This window comes from Puntigrus tetrazona, chromosome 7 (assembly GCF_018831695.1).
Source record: "Puntigrus tetrazona isolate hp1 chromosome 7, ASM1883169v1, whole genome shotgun sequence".
Classification (NCBI taxonomy): domain Eukaryota; kingdom Metazoa; phylum Chordata; class Actinopteri; order Cypriniformes; family Cyprinidae; genus Puntigrus; species Puntigrus tetrazona.
Window position 1 is genome coordinate 28,584,842 of NC_056705.1, and position 24,578 is coordinate 28,609,419.

At 38.0% G+C, this 24,578-nt stretch overlaps 1 protein-coding gene across 5 annotated transcripts in view; it reads left to right on the forward strand.

The window, feature by feature from the left end:
* The window catches only part of col4a6 (collagen, type IV, alpha 6), a 68,958-nt gene that overhangs the window by 6,961 nt on the left and 37,419 nt on the right, over positions 1 to 24,578 (forward strand). For all 5 annotated transcript variants that reach the window (XM_043244411.1, XM_043244413.1, XM_043244414.1 and 2 more), the window contains exon 4: positions 24,216 to 24,293. In XM_043244411.1, coding sequence (XP_043100346.1) covers positions 24,216 to 24,293 — 78 coding nt within the window. The remainder of the gene's footprint in view (positions 1 to 24,215; positions 24,294 to 24,578) is intronic.

Consider the following 24,578-nt stretch of genomic DNA (forward strand, 5'->3'; position numbering starts at 1 on the left):
GACATTCCCGTGATGGCATTCCCAAAACCTGTGACAGGGGCAGGCCTCAGCTTAGTCTCCAACCGTTGGCTAAGCAGCTGAACCCCCTCACCTGCACCCCACACACACACACACACACACACACACACACACACACACACACACCACCTCTGATCTCTGTATTATTACCTTCAACTCTGATGCTTTTTGCTTAGCAAACATTTACCCTTCTGCTTAATCCGAGAACATCACATCTTTCCTGAGACCACCATTTACTTACTCTCTTGTCACCCCTTAAGAAGATAAATGTTCTTCATCACTCTCTCCATGACATTTTTACCTGTCGGCCTCTCCTGTCTGTTCCTGCTTTAGTGCTCCAAGGCAGATTTAAGGCAGATCCTGCAGGTTTTCTTTTTACTCTTTCAGCCTGTAAAAGACAATAACGTGTAATCACATGGGAGAGCGGAGAGAATGAAGAAGGAAATGGAATGGCGATTTTTAATGTCTATTGATTTGAGTTGTTTCAGAAATGGTTGGATGAGTTTGAGTTTTTATTTACTGTGCTCAGTTAGTCTGTCAGCCCATTGGTTGGTTGAGTGTGCACCAGCCAAGTCATTATGTTTTACAGCCAAATGTGGTCTGTGGTTTCTGTTAATGGCCGAGATTTGTACCTCTGGTGAAGAAAAGTTCTACTGCATTGGTTCAGTTCCCCCGTCACAGCTCAGGACCTACTTGGTTGATCTCATCAGTGTGTCTCTAACTAGTGTAATCAAGCAGTTATCTTTAATAGGAACATTGTGTTATGTTAATTCATACGGTATATTTGTCCAGCAGTCGGTAGACTCCCAGAAGATTATGTTTTAGTTTGATCATATCAACTCTGTCGCTAATGTTTCTCTAAAAAATTCTTAGGGGAAATGAAAAGAGACATGCACAAGATTATAAGATATACTAGCAATGTGGATACGATCATTTGGATGACCTGGTCTTGTATATTTTTGAGAAGAAATCTTGAAAACTTGCAGTATCATGGGCTTCAGTGATGTGATAAAGACAGACATAGTTGTTTAAAATGATGTAAAAGTAAAATTGAAATAAAAAAATAATTTTAAAACAACGTCATTTGACTATTAATGATTAAATTATCATGCAAATGTTTTTAATTAATGAAATATTAATAAGTAAATATTTAACAAATTTAAAAGAGTAAAAACGTGACTAACCACAGCATCCCTGATTTAAGAGAAAAAAATTCTCATTTGTGACTTTTCTTTTCATAGTTCCAAATATTAGATATAAGAGCCTTCCCTGACCTATCAGTCAAAAACTACATGTGCATATACATGCGTGCGTGCATGTCTTTGTGTTTATGCCATATTAATGATAACCAAACGTGTTTATTCCACACATCCTGCAGTGCTGTAAATGATCAGCTAACTCTGTTTGCCTCAGGACTCCGGCAGTCTGGGAGGAAGTATATACAATCTGTCTCTGCTCTGTTCATTCATTAACATCCAGCTTTGTAGTATGGATTACACCAAACTGCGGTCAGAAACACTGCAGGTTTCAGTAGGACACCGACAAAAAGATGAATTTGACTCAAGGCTTACTACATTGTTTGATGTTCAGGAACAGCATGTTTTGACATCTTCAGCACTTCTGAAGGAATCTCCCCAGATCACGCCATCTCCATAGTCAAGAACTTTCTTTTGGGTCTCTCTCTGTTTTTAACCCTATTTTAACCAACGTGGGAGAGCATTACCTTTAGTTAATGAGAAATATATAACAACACACTTGCATTGCTGATTAACTGTGTTTAACGATCCACTGAACTGATTCAGAGATATGCCCCCATCCTGTCTGAAGAAATAACATCTGTATCACAGTCTTCAAACCAAATGGGACTTCAACCTCACCAGGCGTGTGGTGTAAACCATTAGCTGCAACTTCAGCTAACTTTGCTGAGCTATAAATTGGCTTCCAAGGGCGATTCAGACCACTGCTCAAAGCCTAGTGCTGGTTTCCTGTGGTGGTGATGGAAAAGAGACTCCTTCTCTTAACACTTTGTGCTCTTGGGACTTGCAAAAGGCCAGCCGCTGCCCTCTCCTCTAACTCAAACTGAGTTTTAATGTTTCCCTGGTGTGGCTTCAAAGCCTCGGACTCTGACCTACTGCTGAGTGGTGTTTTCCTGTAGCGCTCATAGCAGGTGGTCCGCACAGTGTCGGCCTACAGCCCGAGATGCTCAATTTCCTTCAGCCGTCGTAAGAGACCAAGCCAGCTGTGGCATTTCCAGTCTCTTCTTGTCTGTTGAGAGTGATATAAAAATGGTAAGTTTGTGTGGAACTTTGTGAGGCTTTGGATGAAATTAAATATAGATACATCTAATCTGGGCTGGCTCGAGTAGTTCATCCAAAGAGAAGTAGGTGTAAATCCAGATAGTCTTGTTTGAAAGGAGTTCGTCTTGCTTTGTTGGCTTCTCTAGTAAACACTGATATGGGATTTCTGTTAGAAAATGGTTGGTCATGAATAGGAAAGAGTAAAAGGGAGAAAGAAAAACAGTATATTTAAATAAACACTGTAGAAAAAACATTTGGTGGAAAAGAAACCTACTGGAAATTGTCTGTCAGGACATCCATTGTACAGACATTTTCTTTTACTAAAATTGAAATTTGTGAAAAGTCCATACACAAAATTCCTTCATGTTAAACAGTACATTTTCCTAGAATACATAATTAAATATACAAACAAATAAATGTTTTGTCACCTGAACATTACTAACCAATTCTGTTGACTTCTGTCCCTCAGAGCATTGAGTCAAACAATAAATGCTTTTATTTCGTCCATTTTATTAGCATCTTTACCCAGCTTGTAAAAATGTTAAGATTAATTGATTTAGTATTTTTTGCTGGATTCTACTATCAGATATTTTCTTTAGAAAAGGTGGCTTACATACAGGGAACCTACTATGCCTTAGATGTATCATGCATGCACACTACATTTACATCCTAACACGTTTAGACAGTTGGAAAAACATTGGAAACGCGATACATATCTTTACGTGTCTTTTATTTATATGCTGTTTAGAAACTCTGTTGCGTGTTGTGTGGACCCAAATGTGCAAGAACGTGCCGAGATGTTTTTACAAGGTCCATATGGGTCTTCCATCACAAAAGGTACAAAACTAACATGGTTTTCTTAAATCATACGTGTAGAGGTTGTGTAAATCAGCAGGATCTCTTGCTCACCATGTAAAAAAAAATAAATGCTAATATATGATACCTAGCTCGAGAGCTTTGATGCTCTGTATAGTTGGGTCGTGTTTTCATAGCACATTGTGCTTTCTCTTTTATTTTTTTTCAGCTGAAGAAAAATGTGTCAAGCATGATTTTTTTCAAATTTTTAATGAAAGCCTGGCCAAAAAGAGTGTTCAGAAACAAGCTGAACTAACAGCTTTTAGAGCACAGCAAACTGGGATCACACCAATGGTCCATGGTCCCCTTCCCTGCTCATCTCTTCCTTGACATGGGCCTGTTATATTACTCTAGCTTTCAAGTTCTGCTTCACACCGGCCAGCAAAGTTTTCCTATACACATACTTTGGTCCGAAAGGGAGCATATGGAGGATAGACCTATGCCTGCCCTAAACCTCCTTCGTAAACCTAACTTAAAATTTCCAGAGAAAAGTTTTATTATTACTAATATTTCTCTAAAAGATTTTAGGGTGAATCTAAAATAAATACACACAGAAAACAATTGTCATATATCGAAGGATAGAGCTGTAAAATGAATGTGGGTAGATAAAATGTAGAATTAGATAAGACATGTTCATACTGAAATGGAAGATTTTTGGTTGCAGTATCATGAAACATGGACTTTGATATTGTGCCAGAAATGTAGACATTAAAGACAGGAAATTTAGAGGGGCTAAAAATGAAAATAAATGTGAAATTAAATAAAATCATTTTAGGAAAACAATCAAAATAAAGTGCAAAAAAGATTAACGTAACTACGATTTTGGTCGAAAATGTGTTATTTTACATCCTTTATTATGTGCATAAGCATCTTGAGTCAATTTTATTGTTTTTCTGATAAAATATTGGTCAATGCGTTCTGCCTTTGTTTAGCTGTGCGTCAGTATGAAGTTAAGGTGCTGGCGGTGTTCTTTGTTTTTACTGACTATTAAAGTCTGCCGTGTTTCAGTTACATTGTTTCATACATGTGATCCGTCACTGAAACATTAGACCTACCAGACAGCTCCATATAACACAGCACTGTAAAGATTTACATACCTTGGCTGTAATCAGGGCTTAAAAACAAATCCATTGGGTTCACGGAACAGCATTGATATTGAGGTTTCTGTTGTTTCGTTCCTCATTAAACAATGGGTTCCGAAAATGTTTCTGTAGTAAAAAAATACTGGGTAATAACGTTATTTTGTTACCTGGCCCTCTGTATGTATGTCTTTTAATAACATGCTTAACATTATATTATGTTAAAATCATGTCACGTAGAGAAGCCTTTGCTACTGCTTTGGCTAAACATACCTTTCTACATGAAATAGCCAGGTGCTTGATAATGTTGACTGAGACTCACTTTAGGGCTTTTTCAGATTGTATGGGTCAACATCACATTGCCACACACAATTCACGTGCCCCCCGAATTAATTTAATATAGAGAACGATAAAACAACATTATTAACGGGTTAATTGTAATTTCAAATAAACCTGTTTCTGTTAAATGTCATTTGGTTACTTTTTTTTTGTTCCTTTTGTCCCTGGCTTTAATACAGAATCATGAATAACCTTTAAAGATGTTTTATTACTATTATTATTATTGTTTGCTTTTTATGGTGAAAAAAGTAGATTAATGGTAGGTCCACTTTAGGCATTCTACTAACTATAAGTAACTTTGTAAGGAGAAAATATGAATATTAAGCTAATTCTGTTGTTGATTTCGATTCGCCGTCCAAGGATCATAAAAAAAAACATATGAGAACTATTAAAAACTATCTATGTTTCAGACATTTAAATACAAGTAAGATATTGGTAGATATAGATTTGAATGCGTTGATAATAATTTCAAATTTAAATTGCTGACATATTATGGGCTATTCACAGCAAACATTACTCATGCAGTGGTACTCTGGCTGTCATATGACAAGCTTGACATATCTTGTGATTTATTCTAAATTAACAGTTGCTTTGTATCACTTTAGGCTTGCATGTGAAACAGTTAGTAACGCACTGATCAAAATAATGAATTACGAAATGATAAACCGGCTTTATAAATGCCATTAACCGTTTCATCAGCCCATTGATGGGGGGTTATGTCTGTGCATGCGTTGCCCTGGGCCGAGCAGAAATAAGCTCTGCTGAATGTAGGGGTTGCCACGGGCCAAGGATCTGCTTCGTTACATACCCTAATCATCTCAATAACACAGTGACTGGCGGAGGGGGGTTTGGCAGAACGCTGCCTGAGGTGCCAGGCGGGGCAAGGGTGGAATGACATAGAAGTCAGGGGCAGGGTGATGGGTTTGATATTGACCAAAGATGCGGTCAGTGACATGCGTAAAGAACAAAAATGCAGATAAAATGCTGAGCGTGTTCGTGTCTGTGAGGACGGGCGATCTTCAGGTGTACCCGATGGGGTCTCACGCTAAGACACGTCAGAAAAGCTTTGAATATCGTCTTGATTCACCACTCCCCATTCCTCCGAATCCGTCCGTTCCTTCACATATTCATTTTCCCAGCTAAGGGAAAGACATACCCGGAAGACTCCGAACTCCCATGCTGCATTCCGTAGTATAAATATCTATTAAGTGTTGTTTTCCTCGAAAGTCTTATTGACTGTAAATATTAGCGTTGAAGCGTATCCAAAAGCCAAAGCGAGAAAAAAAAATTTCATGACACAACAAGCTGGTATATGTTTGGAATTTAAGCTCTAAACAGATCTCAATCATAATAAATGTAACGGAAAGCCCAGGGAACTGCTCAACACCTGCGAAAACATAATTAGATGGCAAAATCGATTGTAAATATTTTTCTTAGACTGAACAGACAAACAGATTCTTCCTCAAGTAATATTAAATTTATCGAGTTGTTGAAATAACAAGCATGTAAGAGCAAAGGACACACACGTACACAGCCATTTATAGATTGCTGTCTCTAAACGTTTCACCTCCTGTTCTCTGTTTAGAGCTCAAAGGGAGTCCACTTAGTGTCTGTCGCAGTGTTAAAGGCTTCCCTGAAATAGAGCTACTGAGCTACTGTTTCACTTGGTGCTTTACTTCGTTTGACCCTTGCTCTCCTTCATGTTTCCCCCGTTCATCAAACATGCTTTCAGATCTCAGAGGACTGCGATGTCTCTGTTCACTGAACCTCCTTTAACTTTGATAATTAAACAAGGCATTAGTTTAACTTGTTTAAACTAAACTAATACAAGGTATAGTTAGTTTAACTAACAAATGCAGCAGAGAAGTTGTTGTTCAAGGATGGAAAATTCGAACACTCCAAAATAGGATTTACTAAAGAAGCAATGGAAATACTGTTTTGTTTTCAGAAAAATAAATCGTTTTACTTAGAACAAGCAAAGTGATCTGCCGATGGGGTAAGCAAAATAGTTTATTTTAAACAGAAAGCAAGATTATTTTTCTTATCCCATTGATAGATAAGCATTTTTTGCAGTCTTCCAAAGCTTTAATCGATTAACACAATACATTTACGCTTCAAAGGTCCATTGCGTTGCATGAGATAAAACATTCTGAGCTTTTGGCACAATGCTGCGGAAAAGATCTGTTCGTGTAATAAATGGAGCCGATTCAGACGGTCTTATCGATAGCTGAATGCATTGCTCAGTTAACCAACCATTTGATAAACAACCATGCTTGTGGGGCATGCAAATATTTGAATATCATAATCACTTTCTGCACGAATTCTATGTGTGAACATTCTGTGTGGACCTGTAAAATAAGTCATTCATTTCTGATAGCTATCAATTAGAGGTTAATTTGCCTTAACGCATTATAGATAATGGTGAAAATAAATATTTTTGTTGTCGAAAATGGAGCTGATTATTTTACATTCATGTAATAAATAAGCCAGCACTGCTATTAATCACTCATCCACATCAGTATTAGTTAAGAAGGATATGATTTGTATTAAAATTGAGCTCAGTAAATGAAAAATCAATGTACAATAAAGAAATGAATCGTACTGTTTAAAAATGTATTTGTCTCACATAAAAGATAAAGAAATCACTCATATTTGCATCTTAATAAAATACATTCAATTTAAAAAAATTTTACATGACACACAATAAAAGAGCCTTTGTATAGACTGTGGTTTTTTTAACCGAAAATGATCTATTTTCCTTACACTGTAATGTTTTTTTTGCACTGTCCATTATAGATATATTATAATGGACAGTGCAAAAAAAAATGGCCGTGCATTATCAATCCATTCTGAAAGCAACTGAATTTTGCATGTTTGCGTGTGAACGAATGTTTAGATAGCATGGAATGTGTGAAAGAGCCTATCTGGTTATGCCCAGTGACAATCATTTGTCAAAAATCAGATAATCATGACGACGAACAGCTTTTCTTAACACGTCAAACCAAAGTCTGAACTAATGAACACACGCACAAAAGCCAACGAGGAGCGCACACATTTATTTAGTCTTTTGTGAACATGGTAACATACAAACACTTGTACGTTTGCACGTCAGCACAGGTTCACGTGTTGATGAGTGACGATCAGTTATGTGATGGGGGGGGGCTCCCAACTTTAGAATGGGCCTCATTGCACTGTCATTAACCTCAGATGCCGGAAAGTCAACCGGGCAAAGAAAGGCCCCTTTAGGTATTAAAAACCTAGCGTAAAACACAACATACCTTTTGACACAGCACATCAGCTCCTGTCATTCTACACCCACTATCTGAAGCAGAGCCAATCACCTCTTACTACCTCTTATCAGTATTCAGACAAGCACGTCAGCCCAACACCAGAGAAAATACTAACACTTTAGTAGGTACCAGTTCTCACTATAAACTAGTGGCTTTTTAGCATGCCTGTTATTAACACATTGGCTGTTTATTAGTACTTATAAAGCATACAACCTTATATATATATATATTCAATATGAAAAACAATATGTGAATAATCAAATTTACTCTAAAGCTACATGGATGACCTGCTACTGTCCCGTGAGGCCTTAAAAGAGGAGTCTTGGATGGCTGTGAAGCTTCACAACTGATTCCTCAAGATACTGACAACATGATTGACGTTGTATGGATTTCATTCATGCAATATTTTTGACAGTTATGAAATGCATGTTTATTTGTCAGATATATAAAGCTTTTCCTTAATAATAAAATATTCTGTCACTTTGTGGACGCAATTATCGCTTTCCTGAATTCAGCAGAAAGCTTTGCAGACTTCCACTAATTGTATCCCACAACTGGACTAAAACATAGCGTGTCGGCTTACAATGGTGGGATACACATAATCTTACCTTTGCAGAAACATGTCAAGCTTTTCTCTACATACTTCTCATTTCAAGAGGATTAAAAGAGGAGGCGAGTAAAGACTGACAGTGAGCAAAAGAAAGTCTATATATATATGTGAATGCACGGTTTCAAAATAAATTAAAGCTTCATATGACAGTAACTAATGATTAATTTTTAATTTTTACTGCACATATGAGAGTTTTTCATGACATCATGGGAAACAAATAAGTTAACTTTATGCTGCTTACATTGAGCAGGGTAATTTGTGGAAAATCTTAATGTGTTAAAGCATAATATTTACACGTGTTTTGCTATTGCTATTTCTCAAGTATTCCAACCTTTTTTCGGTACAGCTGAAATCCCTAAACATTCTCTGACTAACTGCCTATGATCTTTGTTATTTAAGCGTAACTGTCGTCTGCCTGTAGAGACGTAGAGACTTTAATCGCTGAAACACTCGCCATGCTTGGTCTTTATCTGTTCTTGCGAGTGTGCTTTCTATGTTGTCAGGGGGACCGTAGTGGCAGCCAGCAAGCAACAGGGTGTCACAGCAGGCAGCCATATTTCAACAGCCTTTCCCACCTCTTCGTTAAGACGAGCCAATACATTCCCATTCACTCACCCCACTCACTGCAGTCTGACCAGGGATGCTTGCCATATACTTCATATAATGTTTATACTTTATACGAACCTTTATAAAGCAACAAAAGCGCATTACGCCTAGCTTTGGATTCCTCTCTGTTAAAGCTTTGGAAGCTCAGCGTCTTTACTCTCACCTAAAGGGTTTCTGACACACCCTCTCCTTGTTGTGCTAAACAGGCTACCATAGTGACCAGTGCTGTTCCCATAGTCCATAAAAGGTCAGGAGAGGGCATATCTTGCAGAGACCACCAAAGGACAGTGCATAACTTTTTGTTTAGTTTCGTGTTTCCACAAGCCAGAATGGCTGAAGGAGAGAAACACAGTTAAGTTGTTTAGCCGCATTTAATGAAAAATGGCAGCGAAGTGTTGAAAAGTGCCCTGTTCTTGTTGATTTAGTCCTGCTGTATCTGGTGGAATATTTCCTGGCATTAGTGTAAATCTTAGACATAATACCTCACGATGTGGCCCGACCTCACCTATTCGACCCTAATCTCTCTCGATTAACAGGAGCTTGTTGACGTTGTTAAATAAAGCAGTCTCTGTCACATTTTTATGCACCACCTGAAAGAATTCATGTCAATTAATGCGATTTCGCGTCGATGACAAGTGAGTGACTGGCTTCTGTGAACCAAGCGAATGTCTTGGAAACGCCATGAGCTAAGAACATGTCGAGTTCAGACCAGCTCAGTCGAGGTTTAGTGCTCTCATTAATTAACACTGCAGAGAAAGCACGAAAAGAATGTTTCCAGGCGACAAAGGAAACGCAATGCTTTGTCTCAATTGACGTTTCATTTCTATAACCGCGAGAGGGTTTGAAGGCAATAACTAGGAGTGGTTCATTTGTAACCTTGATATCTGTAAAATAGTTATTACTATTAGCTATTATAGTTAAAACTGTTATTGTGCTTTCTCTTCTCGTGAACCTTTAGCTCTTTCATAGCTAATCCTGGATTTAACAGGCCCCACCAAATCCAGTGTACACGCACCCAAACAGACAGGGAAAATAAGCTCTTTCACTCCGTTCACCTCAGTCAGACCTGTGTGTTCACGACCTCCACAGCGTTTTAGAGATGCATCATCAAGCCCAGAGGGTAAGTGCACCTAATGGCCTGACGTTAACCTCCGCAGCCCCCTGGGAACTCTGGATCCACACGCTGCACTTGATGATAAGCTATGGAGCATGACCCCGCTGCTGCTTCACTGTCTGTGCTGACTTCATAAAGCATTTTTCAGAGTTAACAATAGGCAGATAAATACTGGTAGGTGGAGTTATATAATAAGAAATATATGGAAAGCTATAAAAATGGTTTTTCTGACTTTTAATTTAAAAGACGCGAATGAAAGCCGTTGACACCTCTCTCAGATACAGTTTAAAAGAGTGCCTGAGATAAACTGATAAATGTCCCGATTCAGCAATTTGGTCAGAAGAGACGTTGAACGGCTTAATGTAAGCGTCATTATTCTATCGTTAGTTAATAATTTATGAAATTAAGGTATCTCACCTCAGAAAAACTAACTATCCTGACCTGCACTCATAACATGAATTCTTCAATACCACAGTGCGGCGGTGTGCTGTATATCACGCCACTGTAATGCATGAAATAAAAGCACAGTACCAATAAATCACATGACTGGTACTGTGTATATTAAGTGATTAATTAAAAGATTTGCATGAAACTATGATATTCATTCTATTCAGGAGCGATATGTTTCATTATCCGTTCATGTTGTATATTCGCCATGGTATTGTTCACCATATTCATCTTATTTTGTTTCTATGGTATTATTGGTCATATTCTTAACAGGCTTATCTTAAACTTGCTTTGATTTTTTTAAACATATTATGTTATCTATTACACAAACTGTTTGTGAAACATAAATCATTTTATTTTATCGATAGTGTTACCCATCTGACGATGAGTAGTTAAAGGTTTTATTCAGTGTGCCATTTCATTTCAGTTAAGTTCGGGCATTTTTAAGAAAAAAAACTGCTAAATAAAACCCTGCCATTTAAAGAAAATGTATTATTTAAGAGATTCATTTTTCTAAATCTGAACTAAGCTAAAGTCTTTTGCGAATTCCTTAACTTCTTTCTTAAGAATATTTTAACGAACCGACCCCATTCCATTAGAGTCAGAATGCTGTCGTCCTTTTTTTCTGATTTAAATGCTTGCTTGTGAAATGACTTTCCTGCTTCAGCAGATCTGGAACAATAGTTTTGAAATTGCTAATCGGCTTCAAAAGGGTTGCTTTATATATGTTCAAATGGAGTGGGTGTGTAGAGCAGCAGGTGGTGCAGAAATGGCTGTTTCTAGGGGTTTTAGGAGTGGCGTCCTTCAGACGTATCTGTCCAGGATGTAGGATAAAATCACAGCAGGCTGTATGTAGGGTAGTGGTTCTCTATCTCTGTCCCTTGGGTGGGCTTGCTGTGGCGGGGATAACTGTAATGTTTTTCTGCGGCAAGGAAGGCCTTCAATTATCATTGTAAAGGACCCCACAGAAAGGGGTGTGGGAGGTCTCACTTTGTCTCATGAGCTCCACTCAACTCCTGCTGTGGGACCATCAACACCCTTGTTCCCTTTCACTGTCCACTCCACCAACTGGACTTCAGCATCCGTCAGCAGGAGGGCTCATACTTTAAACCTGCCTCTCCCTCTGCTCTCGCTGTTCTCAGATCTATCTTATCTGTTGTTTACACTAGAAAGAAAGATTTGACTTGATTTACGCTTATATAAAAACACTGTGTCGTGACCTTTTTGACAAAGGAGGAAGACAGGCAATAATTGAATATCTGCCAGCAGAGGAGCCAAATAAAACCAATCACAAATCACTCTGGTTTTACGAGCTTAGCATCCCAGTGAACCCCCATTGCTAAAAAGAAGCCCTTATTTAAAGCTCCTGCATTCTCTCCCCCTACTTTGTCTCTGACCCCATGTTTATCAGAGACAAAGTAGGGGGTAGTACGTTTCTGTCTATGTCTGTGTTTGTAGATGTAGTGTATAGTCTCATATTAAATCAGCACTAGTGGTGGAATGGTGGGAACTTATATCACGGGTTAAAGGGACAGTTCACACAAAAATGAAAATTCTGTCATTATTACTCACTACTATGTCATTACATCGCAAATGTAAAATAATTTTTTGTAAAAACCTGAGAGAAAACTTCTGTTCTTTTTGAAAGTGCAGGTAATCAGAACTTAGAAGATCTAAAAAGGTCATAAAGGCACGAATCTATGTGAATCAAGCAGTTTAATCCTATTTAAAATATCTTCATTAGAGGAAACTGATTTAAGTTATGCATTTATTTATACATCAACATATCAACACAAACAGTACATAGAGCATTCAGAATGATTTTTGTTGCGGTTTGTGACCCACATGAATGAGTTTCCATGTTTACCACAAGCTCTACGTATGTATGCATTTATATGCAAATTAAAACATAAATTAAGTCATTTTAAGTCAAAGCAACAGTTCTTCCAAAATCACTTATTTCTCCCCCATGCCATACAAACCTCTGTCTATCATCTTTGGAGCACAGAAGATAGTTTGAAGAATGGTAACCACTGACTTTTGTTGTATGAACATCCTCTGTTGTGTCCCACAAAGAAAGTTCAACCCTAAATTCAATGTCCAACCCTAAATATTTTATATTACCTACCCAAGTAGTCATCTAGCAGCTTAAATACTCAAATCCTTAAAAAATCGAATTGCATTTTGGACGTTCGGAAATATTATAAAGCTTTTGAACAAACAGTGTGTTTTTATTTACATTTTTAACATTTAATTTCAGTGTGTTGGCCTCTAAAACTCCGTCTTGGAAGCTGTGTGTGGGAGCCCACCATGAGCAACACTCAAACTATTTGATTTGTCCAGTCAGTAGACATTAAGGAAACATCAAAGTGATGTCATGGTGACCTTCAAGGAGACCAGGTCCTCTTGACCATGCTTTCCAGCTTAAACAGATAGAATTCCCATGGAGTTTTCCATCCCGCCGTCTGTCTCACACAAAGCTGTCTGTGTCTGAAGAGCTTGTGGAATTTCAGAGAGACATCTTTCTCGTCTCTCTATCTTACGTTTTTGTCTTTTCCATCTTTGTTCTTCTGTCTTGTCATCAAAGACATATTACTAGAGACCACTGTGGCCCTTTAATCTCCTCAAATGAGATGAGAGATATTTCCTCTTTTTCTCTCTCTCTCTCACACACACAGGCATTCAGATGGTCTTTACCCTCCAGGTTGACGGTCTAATTGAACTTATCATTTTGTGAATCAAATACCTGCAGGCTACCTTGTAAATTTACCAAGTAAATTTACCTTGCTAATGTATCTAACGCTTCTCACCAACACCTATCAAGGCAACCATCTGCCCACTTCACTTTAAACGCCTGCTCTTATTAGGTAGATCTTATCAACGTCATAGTCTCTAACTCAGATAAAAGCGTGTTTGGGGTAACTGTAATACTGCTTCCTGTTCTTATACTTATCTTCTCTCTGCTAATTATGTTTCCTCTGTTATCTCAAAGTATGGCGTGAAGAAGAAACACTGAAAAAAATAGCAGGGGAACCGGGTCATTATGCAATTACTTTTGGAAACAATAATAAACACAAATATCAAGAGTAAGCACATTTAGAGCTAAATGCAGGTGTTTAACAGAGCTTGGGAATAGAACAAATACGTGTAAAGGTTATTGAAGGTCACAGAAAGTTTGATTGACAGCACTCAGTTTTCTTCACTAAGTAACAGTGACCTTCAACCTTTCCAAGTCTTTTCAGGAATTCTCATCACTTGTTAGCATTGCCGCAATCTTTGCAGCTGTTGCCCAGCACTGCACAGCTGTATGCAAACTTTTCTCACTCACCCCTTATTTGCTTTATCTCTCCACCCTAACTGCCTGGCAGGGTCAGCCAAGACTGGAGGGCAGAAATGAGAGGGAAAAGACGACTTGCGATGACAACTTTCGTTAAGTGAAATATAGCAGCTATTTGTACTACCATTTGTACGGCTCTTCCTTTCTAATCAGGTTACTTTATTTCTACATTTTGCTAAATTATGAAGTGATTGCCTTAAGATGTGCGCACTTTCAAGCTAGTTGCTTTGGTGAAACACAGCCCACAGAGAATTATATGGGCAAATTACTCGAAATTATTTAGTAGAGTAACACAGGCGGTCTCATACTGTATGTACAGATGTGCATAGCAGATCCTTAGCAGATGTTTCAGCAATTGTGGGTGTTTGTAGTTTGAAGTAGTGGGTGTATTTTGTGGAGATGATTCAGTCAATTAAGCATCTTCATTCAGCACCTGCTTAGTCTTGTTTTTTAAAAAAAAAAAGCACCACTGACATCGGGTGTGTCCAGTCCCCAACACACACACACACACACACACACACACACCCCATGCAGTGTTAGGACAAGCCATGATTTGTGGCAGCCAACAAACACTATTCAGTGCCAATCAGGCTGACATTAGAGTAACTGATAACAATCAGGGGCTGCCAGCTGCAAACCAGCGACCCAACGTGCCTGGTCACATCTATCCCTCATCACCGCTCCTCTTATTATTTTCCTTTAAATGCCATTTGAGCAGATAAGGATTTTAAAATATGCATGCAGTTGCATACTTGTTGGTATTTTTTAAAGTAGCAATCTGAGGTGAAGCAGTTGGTTCGTGACACTAAAACTCGGTCAGATATTCTCTTTTACTCAGAGTTAACGTTCATGCATCTTTCCTCAACAGCAATTCGAACGGTTTGGTTTCGTTTTTGGTCATTGCCGTTAGTAAATACCAGTGTTGAACATTAATGTCAGTAATTATATGCACTCCTGTAGTCCTTCCAGATGTTTTTCCAAACAACAGTGAGAAGATCTTTGATATAAAGCAGAACCCACACGTGCAGTGCCCACACAACTCCTGGTAACACCTGGTTCACTTCCTAAATCCCATCATCTATCTCTCCTTCCCCCATCACCGTGACCTTCTTCAACCCTGTTTACAAGAGACTTTGATACCTGACCTCTGACTTCTGACGGACGGGCACATCTGGTCAGGTGTATATGGGCACTTTGAGCGATATGAATTGCGCTGTTCTCAGACAAGACGCACAGATATGCGACTGTACGCACACAGACACGGTGATTAAAGTGGTGCTAAAGTATTTCCAAAACAACCACCTGTCAGTCGGCAGTCTGCATTGGGACAAAGAAAAACAAGTAGAAAGTAATATACAAAAGAATCACGGGATAGCTTTCATCTTTGCTTTTCAAGCTTATGTTTGTCTGCCCCGGGCCACACTCGGGTCTTTTCTTGTCCTGTGCGGAGCAGTAAGTTATGAATTTTCCCTTTTTCTTGTTTTTACAATTCCACTCTTTCGCGCTCTCCTTGTGTAGCGGGATTAGTTATGTATCCCGGCTGGAAAACACGCGGGGAATTTGTGGCCGTTTGTAGTGCTTTCTTCACTTCTTTTAGAAGAGTTAAGCTTCTCTCTTGTCATATTTGCTAGGCCCCTGATTCTTCTGAATGAACGCTTTTTTAACTTAAACATCTTTCGCAAAGAAGAAAAAAAGAGGAAGGTGAACTTCAGAAACTACTTCGGTCTTCTTTTCTTCCTTATCTTCTTTTCTCTCGCCGTCCTCCTTCCCTCCTTTCTCTCATTTCTTCAGCACCCGCCCCTCTCTATTCACAGCCCTGGGCGTCTTTTGCCATCAAAGGAGGGCTGGCTTAATGGTGTGTAGGTAAGTCTGTTGTCAGCCATTCACCCTGCCCATGACAAAAAAGGAAAAAAGAAGTTGGTCTCCTAACAAAGGACATGTCCGACAGGGAGATATTTTAACCAGATCATGGCCCCACTGCAGGAATCTGTGAATGGGGTCATTGTTTTGAAGGAGACAGAGGGACAAGGGGGAAGGGAGGCATAATTTTTTCTTTTCACCTATCTTTCTCTTTTTGAAGTACTAGTAAAAGTTAATGAAAATTGTGGCTGCTAGTTTAGCACCTCCTGTCAAGGGAGTGCTAAGCTAGCAGCTAATTTACTGTGTGTTTGCTACACTACTTAAGAGACCGAGGCGGGCAGTACTTTCTAAAAAAAATATACTTACATATACATGTGTATATGTGTGTTATTTGAATGGATTCTGCCTTAATATTAAATATTACAATTACAAATGTATCTAAATATGAATTAATATGCTTGTAAGATTTTATACTAATAAAATAATACAAATATTGTTTTTACATTTAAATCATATTTTTTATTCCTAAAAAAGTTACACCTTATAATAACTAACACTTTAACACAACGGTAGTTGACATTAAAATGAACAAGTATTAGTCATTAGAGTTACTGTTCATTGTAACATTTGCTATTAATATATTATTAATATAATTACACAGGTTTAATTGTTAAATATTTAGTGAACCATAACACAAACTTACAACAAACAGCTGTATTTTAATTAACTGACTGTAACAAGTGTGTTACTCATTGTTGGTTTATGCATTACCTAAGGTTAACTAATGAGACCTTATTATAAAATGTTATAATTATTATTAAAGTTTTGTTTTAGCTTAGTGTTAGTTTGTAGCAGTGTAATTAGCTGTAGCTGAATCTATAAGCTGGTTTTCAGTGTTCTCATTTATATTGTTGAGTAAATGTATGTGTTTCAGTGAATGGAAAAGACATCTTTGTGTGTGTGTGTGTGTGTGTGCGTGTGTGTTGCTCTATGCCACCCTCAACAGGTGAAGGCAAGAATTACTAATTCGGACATGCACAGACACATGCAGAACACACAAAACATATTCACGTGCACATATGTGAAATCCCCTGACGTCTGGTATCACTCCCTGTATTGTCTGAATAAATGCGTGCTTCCAGCCAAGTGGAGCTCTTTTACTCACAGCAAGTTCAAAGCTTTCCAGCACAGCTGAATCAGCTCAGACAAGACAACTGAGAACCACGGTGTTGGTGGGAGTGTGTGTTATGCCAGCTCAATGTTTGCATTAACTAGGAGATGAGGAATTCCTCAACATAACTTAATCAAGGTTTACAGCAGGCACACACACACACACACACACACATGGTCTTACACTACAGTCACACTAGTACAGTGTAGAGTATTTGAGACACAGTCACGTTTAGTCTTACACATACGTTTCTCCCTCATTCATTTGCTTTCTTCCTGCCATCTTACCGTTCAGATGAACCTTCCTGGTAAAGCCGCCAAAAAAAAGATCCCACTGCTGTGAGACATCCTTTTTTTCTATAAATAGCAGAGCTAACAGATGAGATACATTTTGAATTGATGCTGCCTTATAACTTGCATGTTTTAACCAAATTCAGAGGCAGAACTACATATGAAAAGAATACATTATGGTGAGCTTATTAAAAAAATAAAACCGATAGGGTGAATGTAATTTTTAAACAAGCATAATCAGTATTTTTTTTTTATTCAGCTGTTTAGCAGTTTGGGACGATTTATTAATGTTATCTGGCAAGGATGCATTAAATACAACAATAGTTACAATAAAAAATGTTTACATAAGCGCTGTTCTTCTGAACATCATCAAGTAATACTGAATAAATTTCCACAAAAATAATGAGCAACATAACAGTTTTAACTTTGATAATAAGAAGAATTTTTCTTCAGCACCAAATTGGCATTTTAGAATTATTTCTCAAGGATCATTGGGCTCTGAAGTCTGGAGTACAGCTTTGTCATTACAAATAAATTGCATTTTAAATATTGCAAAAATATGGCAAAATTTGTTATAAATTGTTATAAAAGTTTTGTTTAAATTAATTAAGTACAGCCTTGGCATGTATATTTAATTCAAAAACGTATACTATAGCATTAGCAGATCTTAGCATTAGCAGATTTAACATGCAAATGGTGTGATTTTATGGCCCAAGGTGAATTTATTTTGTAGTTTTAATGACTATTCCAGTCCCCCAGGTGTGGAATTCTCTGCTGAAAGGAGAAAGGAAGAGCTGCTTTTTTGCTGCTTGCTGCTTCCAGTTTAAAGAGCATTATTAGCATCCCAGCACTTAGCCTTGGAAATTACAGCCCGGAGATACAAGGCCTATGCCTCACCTTTCATCAGTGTGATTGCACATAAGTGGGTAATGTTCACACTGGCTGCAGTGGCATTGACTCTCTCATATATGCTCTGGATTGACTCTCACTGAACTCAGATAAAAACAAAAAGTTGCAGTGGTAAATAAAAAAAAAAAAAAAAAAATAAATATATATATATATATATATATATATATATATATATATATATATATATATATTATATAATCTAATTATGTAGCTCATAGCTCTAGTTGCAAAGGTAGTGATGGCTGTCTTGGTCTGGCAGTAAAATAATCTGAATGCGAAAGCTCTGTAAAAGCCAGCATAAAGTAAATGGCGAGGGATGATTAGCCTGATCTTCAAGCACGCTACACTTATAGCGTCAATATTGGCTGAGGAAAAACCTCAATCTGATCTGGATGTAGTCATCACCCTGGCAGTGGTGTAAAGTGTGAGAAAGATCTATTCTGGGATCGGCAGGAAAGAATTTGTTCTGTTCTGACAAAGTACATGCTCGGCTAGCTTCTCCCTCTGTTGATTTATTACTGTTAGATCATAGGAGTCGTAGATCTGCGCTGTGCTCAACACTTGTAGAAGCTCTGTGAGACCCTCACACACAAGCTTTGAGGTAGGCAGGTGCTGGGGCTTGCCAGAGGACGGTGTAGAGCTTCTCTCCAACCCTGCAGGCCTTCAGAAGATCTTTATTAAGCCGCTGCCAGAGCTGTGTGGAGAACTTTTATGATGAATGGATGCATTTCTTAGGGCTTCGAAATCTCAAACCCCATTCGCTGCCGTTATACGGAACATTTTATAATGCAACCGACTATATTCATCTAAAAGAAAAACGTTAGACCTTGTATGGCTTGAGGGTGAATAAATAATGGGTTTTTTTTTTTTTTGGTGAACTCTCCCTTTAGGTTATCTTTTAGAGAAATCTGCATTATAGCCCAATAAATGAATCCAGTTTGAAATGAATATACGTCGGTTGAATTTCAAGTAATTTATATGGGTCACATTTCACTCCTAAACAAGCAATTAAACATTATTTTTTGCAAAAATGTTCAAAGCCCATGAAGATTTTTGGCACAGTTGTAGTTGACCAGGTGATTAGTGGTCTACTATAAACCATACTGTAAGTGCAAACTAGCTGCAGATAATAGAAAATGTTATTCTCCGTAATGCAAACATATATTAATGATGTGATTTGGTGGATTTATATATTCCCCTGTTCTCAAGCCACTGACGAACATACACAAGCACTTATGAGCAGGCTTCGGTATTTTCTGTGATGTCATCAAGCTCTTCTGCCGTTTGAAGCATGTTGTGCGCATTATGATTTTTGTTTTACTTGGTTGACATCAGACATGCGTAGGTCAGGGTCTGTCAGTGGGGGGCCTGGGGTTTTAAGAGCCTATCAAAACCGAATGTATATGCAGTTGATAGTTAAGCAACGGGGGGTTGTTTGGCCTGAGGTAAACTGTGAAGTACTGAGAGTTTAAACACAGCTGTGAGAACGGACACATATGACCAGCAGACCCTGAAAATACGCGTGTAGGGGCCCAGCCTGTTTTGTAGGGGGTCTGTTTAAATCTTGATAAACAAACAAGGATAAAAGGTGAAGGATAAAATAAAGGAATTTAAAATGTGATGCCTGTGCACTGTCTTCATGTTCATCTTGTTAAAACACACAAAAACCAAAGCATTTCCTGACGGACGCTGGGACGACGTTCTGCAGCTGGACTTGTGATGTTTTAAGTTAGGTTTTATTGATGTAAATCTCGCTGTTTCAAGATGTTAATTAGATGTTAGTAATAAATGCATGATGACAAACATTTTAGTTTCCGTGCTCTTTTACAGGCACCTCGTCTGCAGTCATGTAAATATAAACCTTGTTTACTTCTTTATCGTTCTTGATGAGTTATGTATAATTATACTTAAAATGATTATTCTAACCCTGATATTTGGCCTCCCAGCGATGCATTGTGTGAGTTCATGACCAGTTGCACTTAAAGGCCTAGTAACTGAGTTTGAATATCTTTTATTACATCTTTCTTATTATGTATCTTAACACTTTCTAAAGAGCGAGGTGGTAAGATATTTGAGTTTTTTGTTGAGAAGTCATACTCAACAAAACTGCATTTATTTGCTTGAAAATAAATTGTTATATTTGATTAAAAGCAGTAATAATGTGTTTGTTTTATACCTTAACATATTTTAAAATGTAATTTATTCCCATCATAATTTATTATTTATTTACATTTAAAATAACAGCGTTTCTTTAAAATAGATTTTATTTGTTACAATGTGAAAGTCTTAAAGCATTTATTTAAGAAATATATAAATTACTGACCACACACTTTGAATGCTAGTATACATTTTCATTATATCAAAATATTCAAGAGAATCCAATATTCTTTAAGTATAAAACAGATTAATTCTTCTGTCCTGTTTTTACTTTTACACTTAAATTCTTAAATGTGTTGAACATTTATCTTGCCTTTATTATTAAGGGGAGAAACAATAATGTCTTAGAATTTAAGAAATAAATGCAAATACGAGGCAGATAAAGACAGGCAGGTATAGCATTTATATATTATATTATATCAGATTCATGTCCCAGTACTTTTTTATTTGCTCTGTTCTCTGGGCTGTGCCGTTTTTCAGAGGAGCTCATCAGTCACATGAGAGCAAGATAAACGTCCGTTCTCTTGCATCTTCTCCTGTGTTTTCTGTTCAGTCATTCACTGATATGGGCGGACTGATTGATGACAGCAGATGATGGAGGGAATGTGAGCAGACAAACATCTCTAAACCCTGAGAGGAAACTAGAGGTTAACCTCTCTCGGAGTCTGTGTGTGGCCTCTGACTTTCTCAAGTGTACATGTACACGTGTGCCAGTGAATCTTAAGCCTTTTGCGCTCTTTGTTTATGCATTCTGTTTTATTGCCCAAGGGTGACCAAACATCCCAAATACAACCCTATATCAGGCTAAAGTTAAAGAGGTGTAAAACATAACATGTACAAACACACTACAGGTGAGTCAAGCAGCTCGGCTCTGGAGGAAAACAGTAAAGAGGAAAGCAAGACCCCCCATTGATTTCTCTACCAAAATGTGTAAATGGATCCTGTGCTTTTGCCTGCAGGGCTAAGTGTGTGTGTGTGTGTGTGCGTGCGTGCTCAGAGATTTCGCCTTAAGTTGCGCTCTTTGTCCGGCTCCAAATAGCTCAATTCATTTCCACTGAACGAGCTGCAAAGGAATGTCAAGGTGTGCTATTGAGAGGGGCTTGTTGCTCCTTGTAGTGGAGGTTTGCTTAACTTACAGGAGAGGGGCCTAAATTCACATATGGCTTATGTTTTCGCTTCTCACCAGGTGGGTTGAACGTCCTGAAAAGAGTGGGACAAAGGTGGCGGATCTCCTCAGGGACAGGATCGGGCGTTTCAAATTGAGACAGGGGTGTTGGATTATCCTACTCCTCCTTCTGTATTGCCACCTGCTGTCCGCTTTAATCTGATAGGTAGTAGTTATATAATAGAGTTATTATTTAATACTTAAGTTCGCGCCATGTGTGGGCCACTCAAGAAAGGTCATATAAAGGAATAGTTTACACAAAAATGAAGATTATGTCATTACTTACTCACCATCGTTATTAACCCGCAAGAGCTCTCAGATTCCATCAAAAATATCTTAATTTATGCTCCAAGGATAAATGGAGTTATTACAGGGTTGGAAGTACATGAGGATGAATAGTTAATGACAGAATTTTCATTTTTGGGTGAACTATCTACCTGACTAGACCAGAGACGAGTTTGTGTTCGTGTCTGATTCTGATCATTTTACTCAAATTTTGATTATTTTATGTGCCATGATTGTTATCTTTACAGTATTGTTTAAGTGAAATTAGAATTAATTATCTTAAAAAAAAAAAAAAAAATGAAAAAAAGTGATGTAAAAACAACAATCAAAAGAAAATGTTGGGCAAGTTTGGAATGTGTATGTGAGAGGAGCCTGTTTACCAGTCAGATATGAAGAATATATCTTCTAGTAATCTCTTTTTGATTAATATAGTTAGAAAATAGAAGGAATCACTTAAATATTGTAATAAAAAGAAATTTTTGGATTTTGGATTCCTATTCCTATTCCTACATTTTCCAGGATTGTTTTGTGTTTTTTATGTTTCTCTGCAGTCAGACCAAGGTCAGTAATTGGTCAGGATTTGTCTTTGTGTTTTTTTTCCCCCTCTCTCTCAGTCAATACTTCTTTCTGAATCCCTCTTTGCAGATTTTGTGGCCTGTTTCTGTCAGAGCAATTAGTGATAAACAGGAGATCAGTAGAAAAGAGGCGAGGCCTGTCCAGGGCAATCCCAGCTTTCTAACCTACTTTTTACTGGCTTCCTCTCATGTACCCCATTTTTGCATCAGCACTCGTTCTCTTACTCCTGCTTTCACTCCCTCTATATCCCTCCATTATTTGCCTGAGCTGAAACCTCACAGGAAAAATGCGGTCACAAGTTAGAAAAGTCGCAGGCTTTGTGGAGTCATGTGACGTTCAGAGTGGAGACAGGTTTCAATGGAGTCCTTACATCACCTACGCTCACAGACACACAGACGCTGTACACACACGCCCTTTGTGATTAGTAAATAAGGTCTTGCTTATCAGTTTAAGACCTTTGAGGTTTTTTTCTAGATGACTGTCCGAACACCCCTGACCCTTTGGGCAAGTACCCACCGTCCAAAACCTCATGGGGCCCCTCATCCCTGCTTGTCTGCACCTTTTCATCCTTTAATCAAAGTGAAATGCTATCCAGTGACCTCTGAACTCCAGCAGGGGATGACCACTTAAAAGACCCTTGTATGAGCAGCTTTCATTGATCACATTATTCACAGGTCTGCTGAGGATTGAATTTCACATAGTTAAGAAAGGACATGTTGTTACGTAGAATCTACGTAGAATTCATGTTTATGTGCACATGTTTTTTTGTGCTAAATGAAGAACGAGCAAAATAGTCACATACACGTATAGATAAAGCTATATCTGGAGACCAGCCAGTGCGCTTCATAGCAATAATAATAACAATATATAAAAATGTTTTGTGTGTTATGGTACACGGTTAGCTAATTACCCGAAAAATGCATAGGTAAGATTTATTTTTAATGAAATGAATACTTTTATTTATTTAGAGAGCGTTAAACTAATCAAAAAATGACATTAAAGACACTTACTGTGCATTAAAAATAGGATAAATTACATTTGAATTTCAAATAGAACAGTTATGAATAATTTATTGATAAATTAGTTTTTACTGCATTTTTATTTTTGAAATAAATGTAGCACTGGCGAAGAGACTTGTTTTTTTAAAAAAAACACACACACACACATACAAAACTTTTTAACAGTATTGGTAACAATTGGTAATGAAATATTAGAGGCAGATACCGTATCTAAGAAGAAAAGAGATGGACGATTGGGAATGGTCAAACAAGCATGCTTTGGAATGTGATCTCAGCATGAGACGAGAGGACAATAGAGCTCATATATATCTTTGTGTTTATGTGTGTGAGAGCTCTATAGTAAGAAGGTTTAGGTTTAGCATTTGGGATGTATAGTGTAACTAATCGTCTTTACAGTACGAACGGAATGACCTATAGTCCCTGTCTTCCTTTTTTATTTTTTGTGAAGTAGATCTTTTGGTATGCTGTACCAGAGGCTAAAATCCAGAGCAGGGTTTTGTCTTTTGTTCCTCTGTGAGATCACATACCACTTACTGCCGTCCAGGTGATTTTCACAAGCCTGCGGGGAGACAAACAGATCAATCTTACACTGACAGTCACTTTCACAAACTACGCTGCAACACGTTACTGTTACACACATCCACAAACGCTAGATGCTAGAATGTACACTGATCAGTGATGTAACCTCTAACTTACTTCAGAGTACAGTTTTCTTTGTGCTGTATTGACGTATGACTTTGACAGTAGTGCAGGATGTAATCTTGTCTCTTCGTGTGTTTTTGTGTGCGCAGGGATCAAAGCTCCAGGAGCCGTGTGCAGGCCGGGACTGCGGTGGACCGTGCCCGTGTTTGCCCTTAAAGGGTAGCAGGGTGAGTGATGAGGAACTCTGTTTGCCAATATCGAGACTGTTCATACCACTCTCTTGACCTCATCCTGTATCATACATAACTGTTAACAGCAAATTTACCTTCAGAGCTGCACGTGCCTTCTGACTCACACACACGCAAACGCACCTCTCGTGGGCCAGGTAGACGCACGAATATCTAGACATTCGTCACGAATTTCAAATATTATTCTGTTTTATTCTTGCTGCAATCTCACTGACACGCTAGATATAGAAACAGAGCTCAAGAACAAACACGGAGCAGGTCACG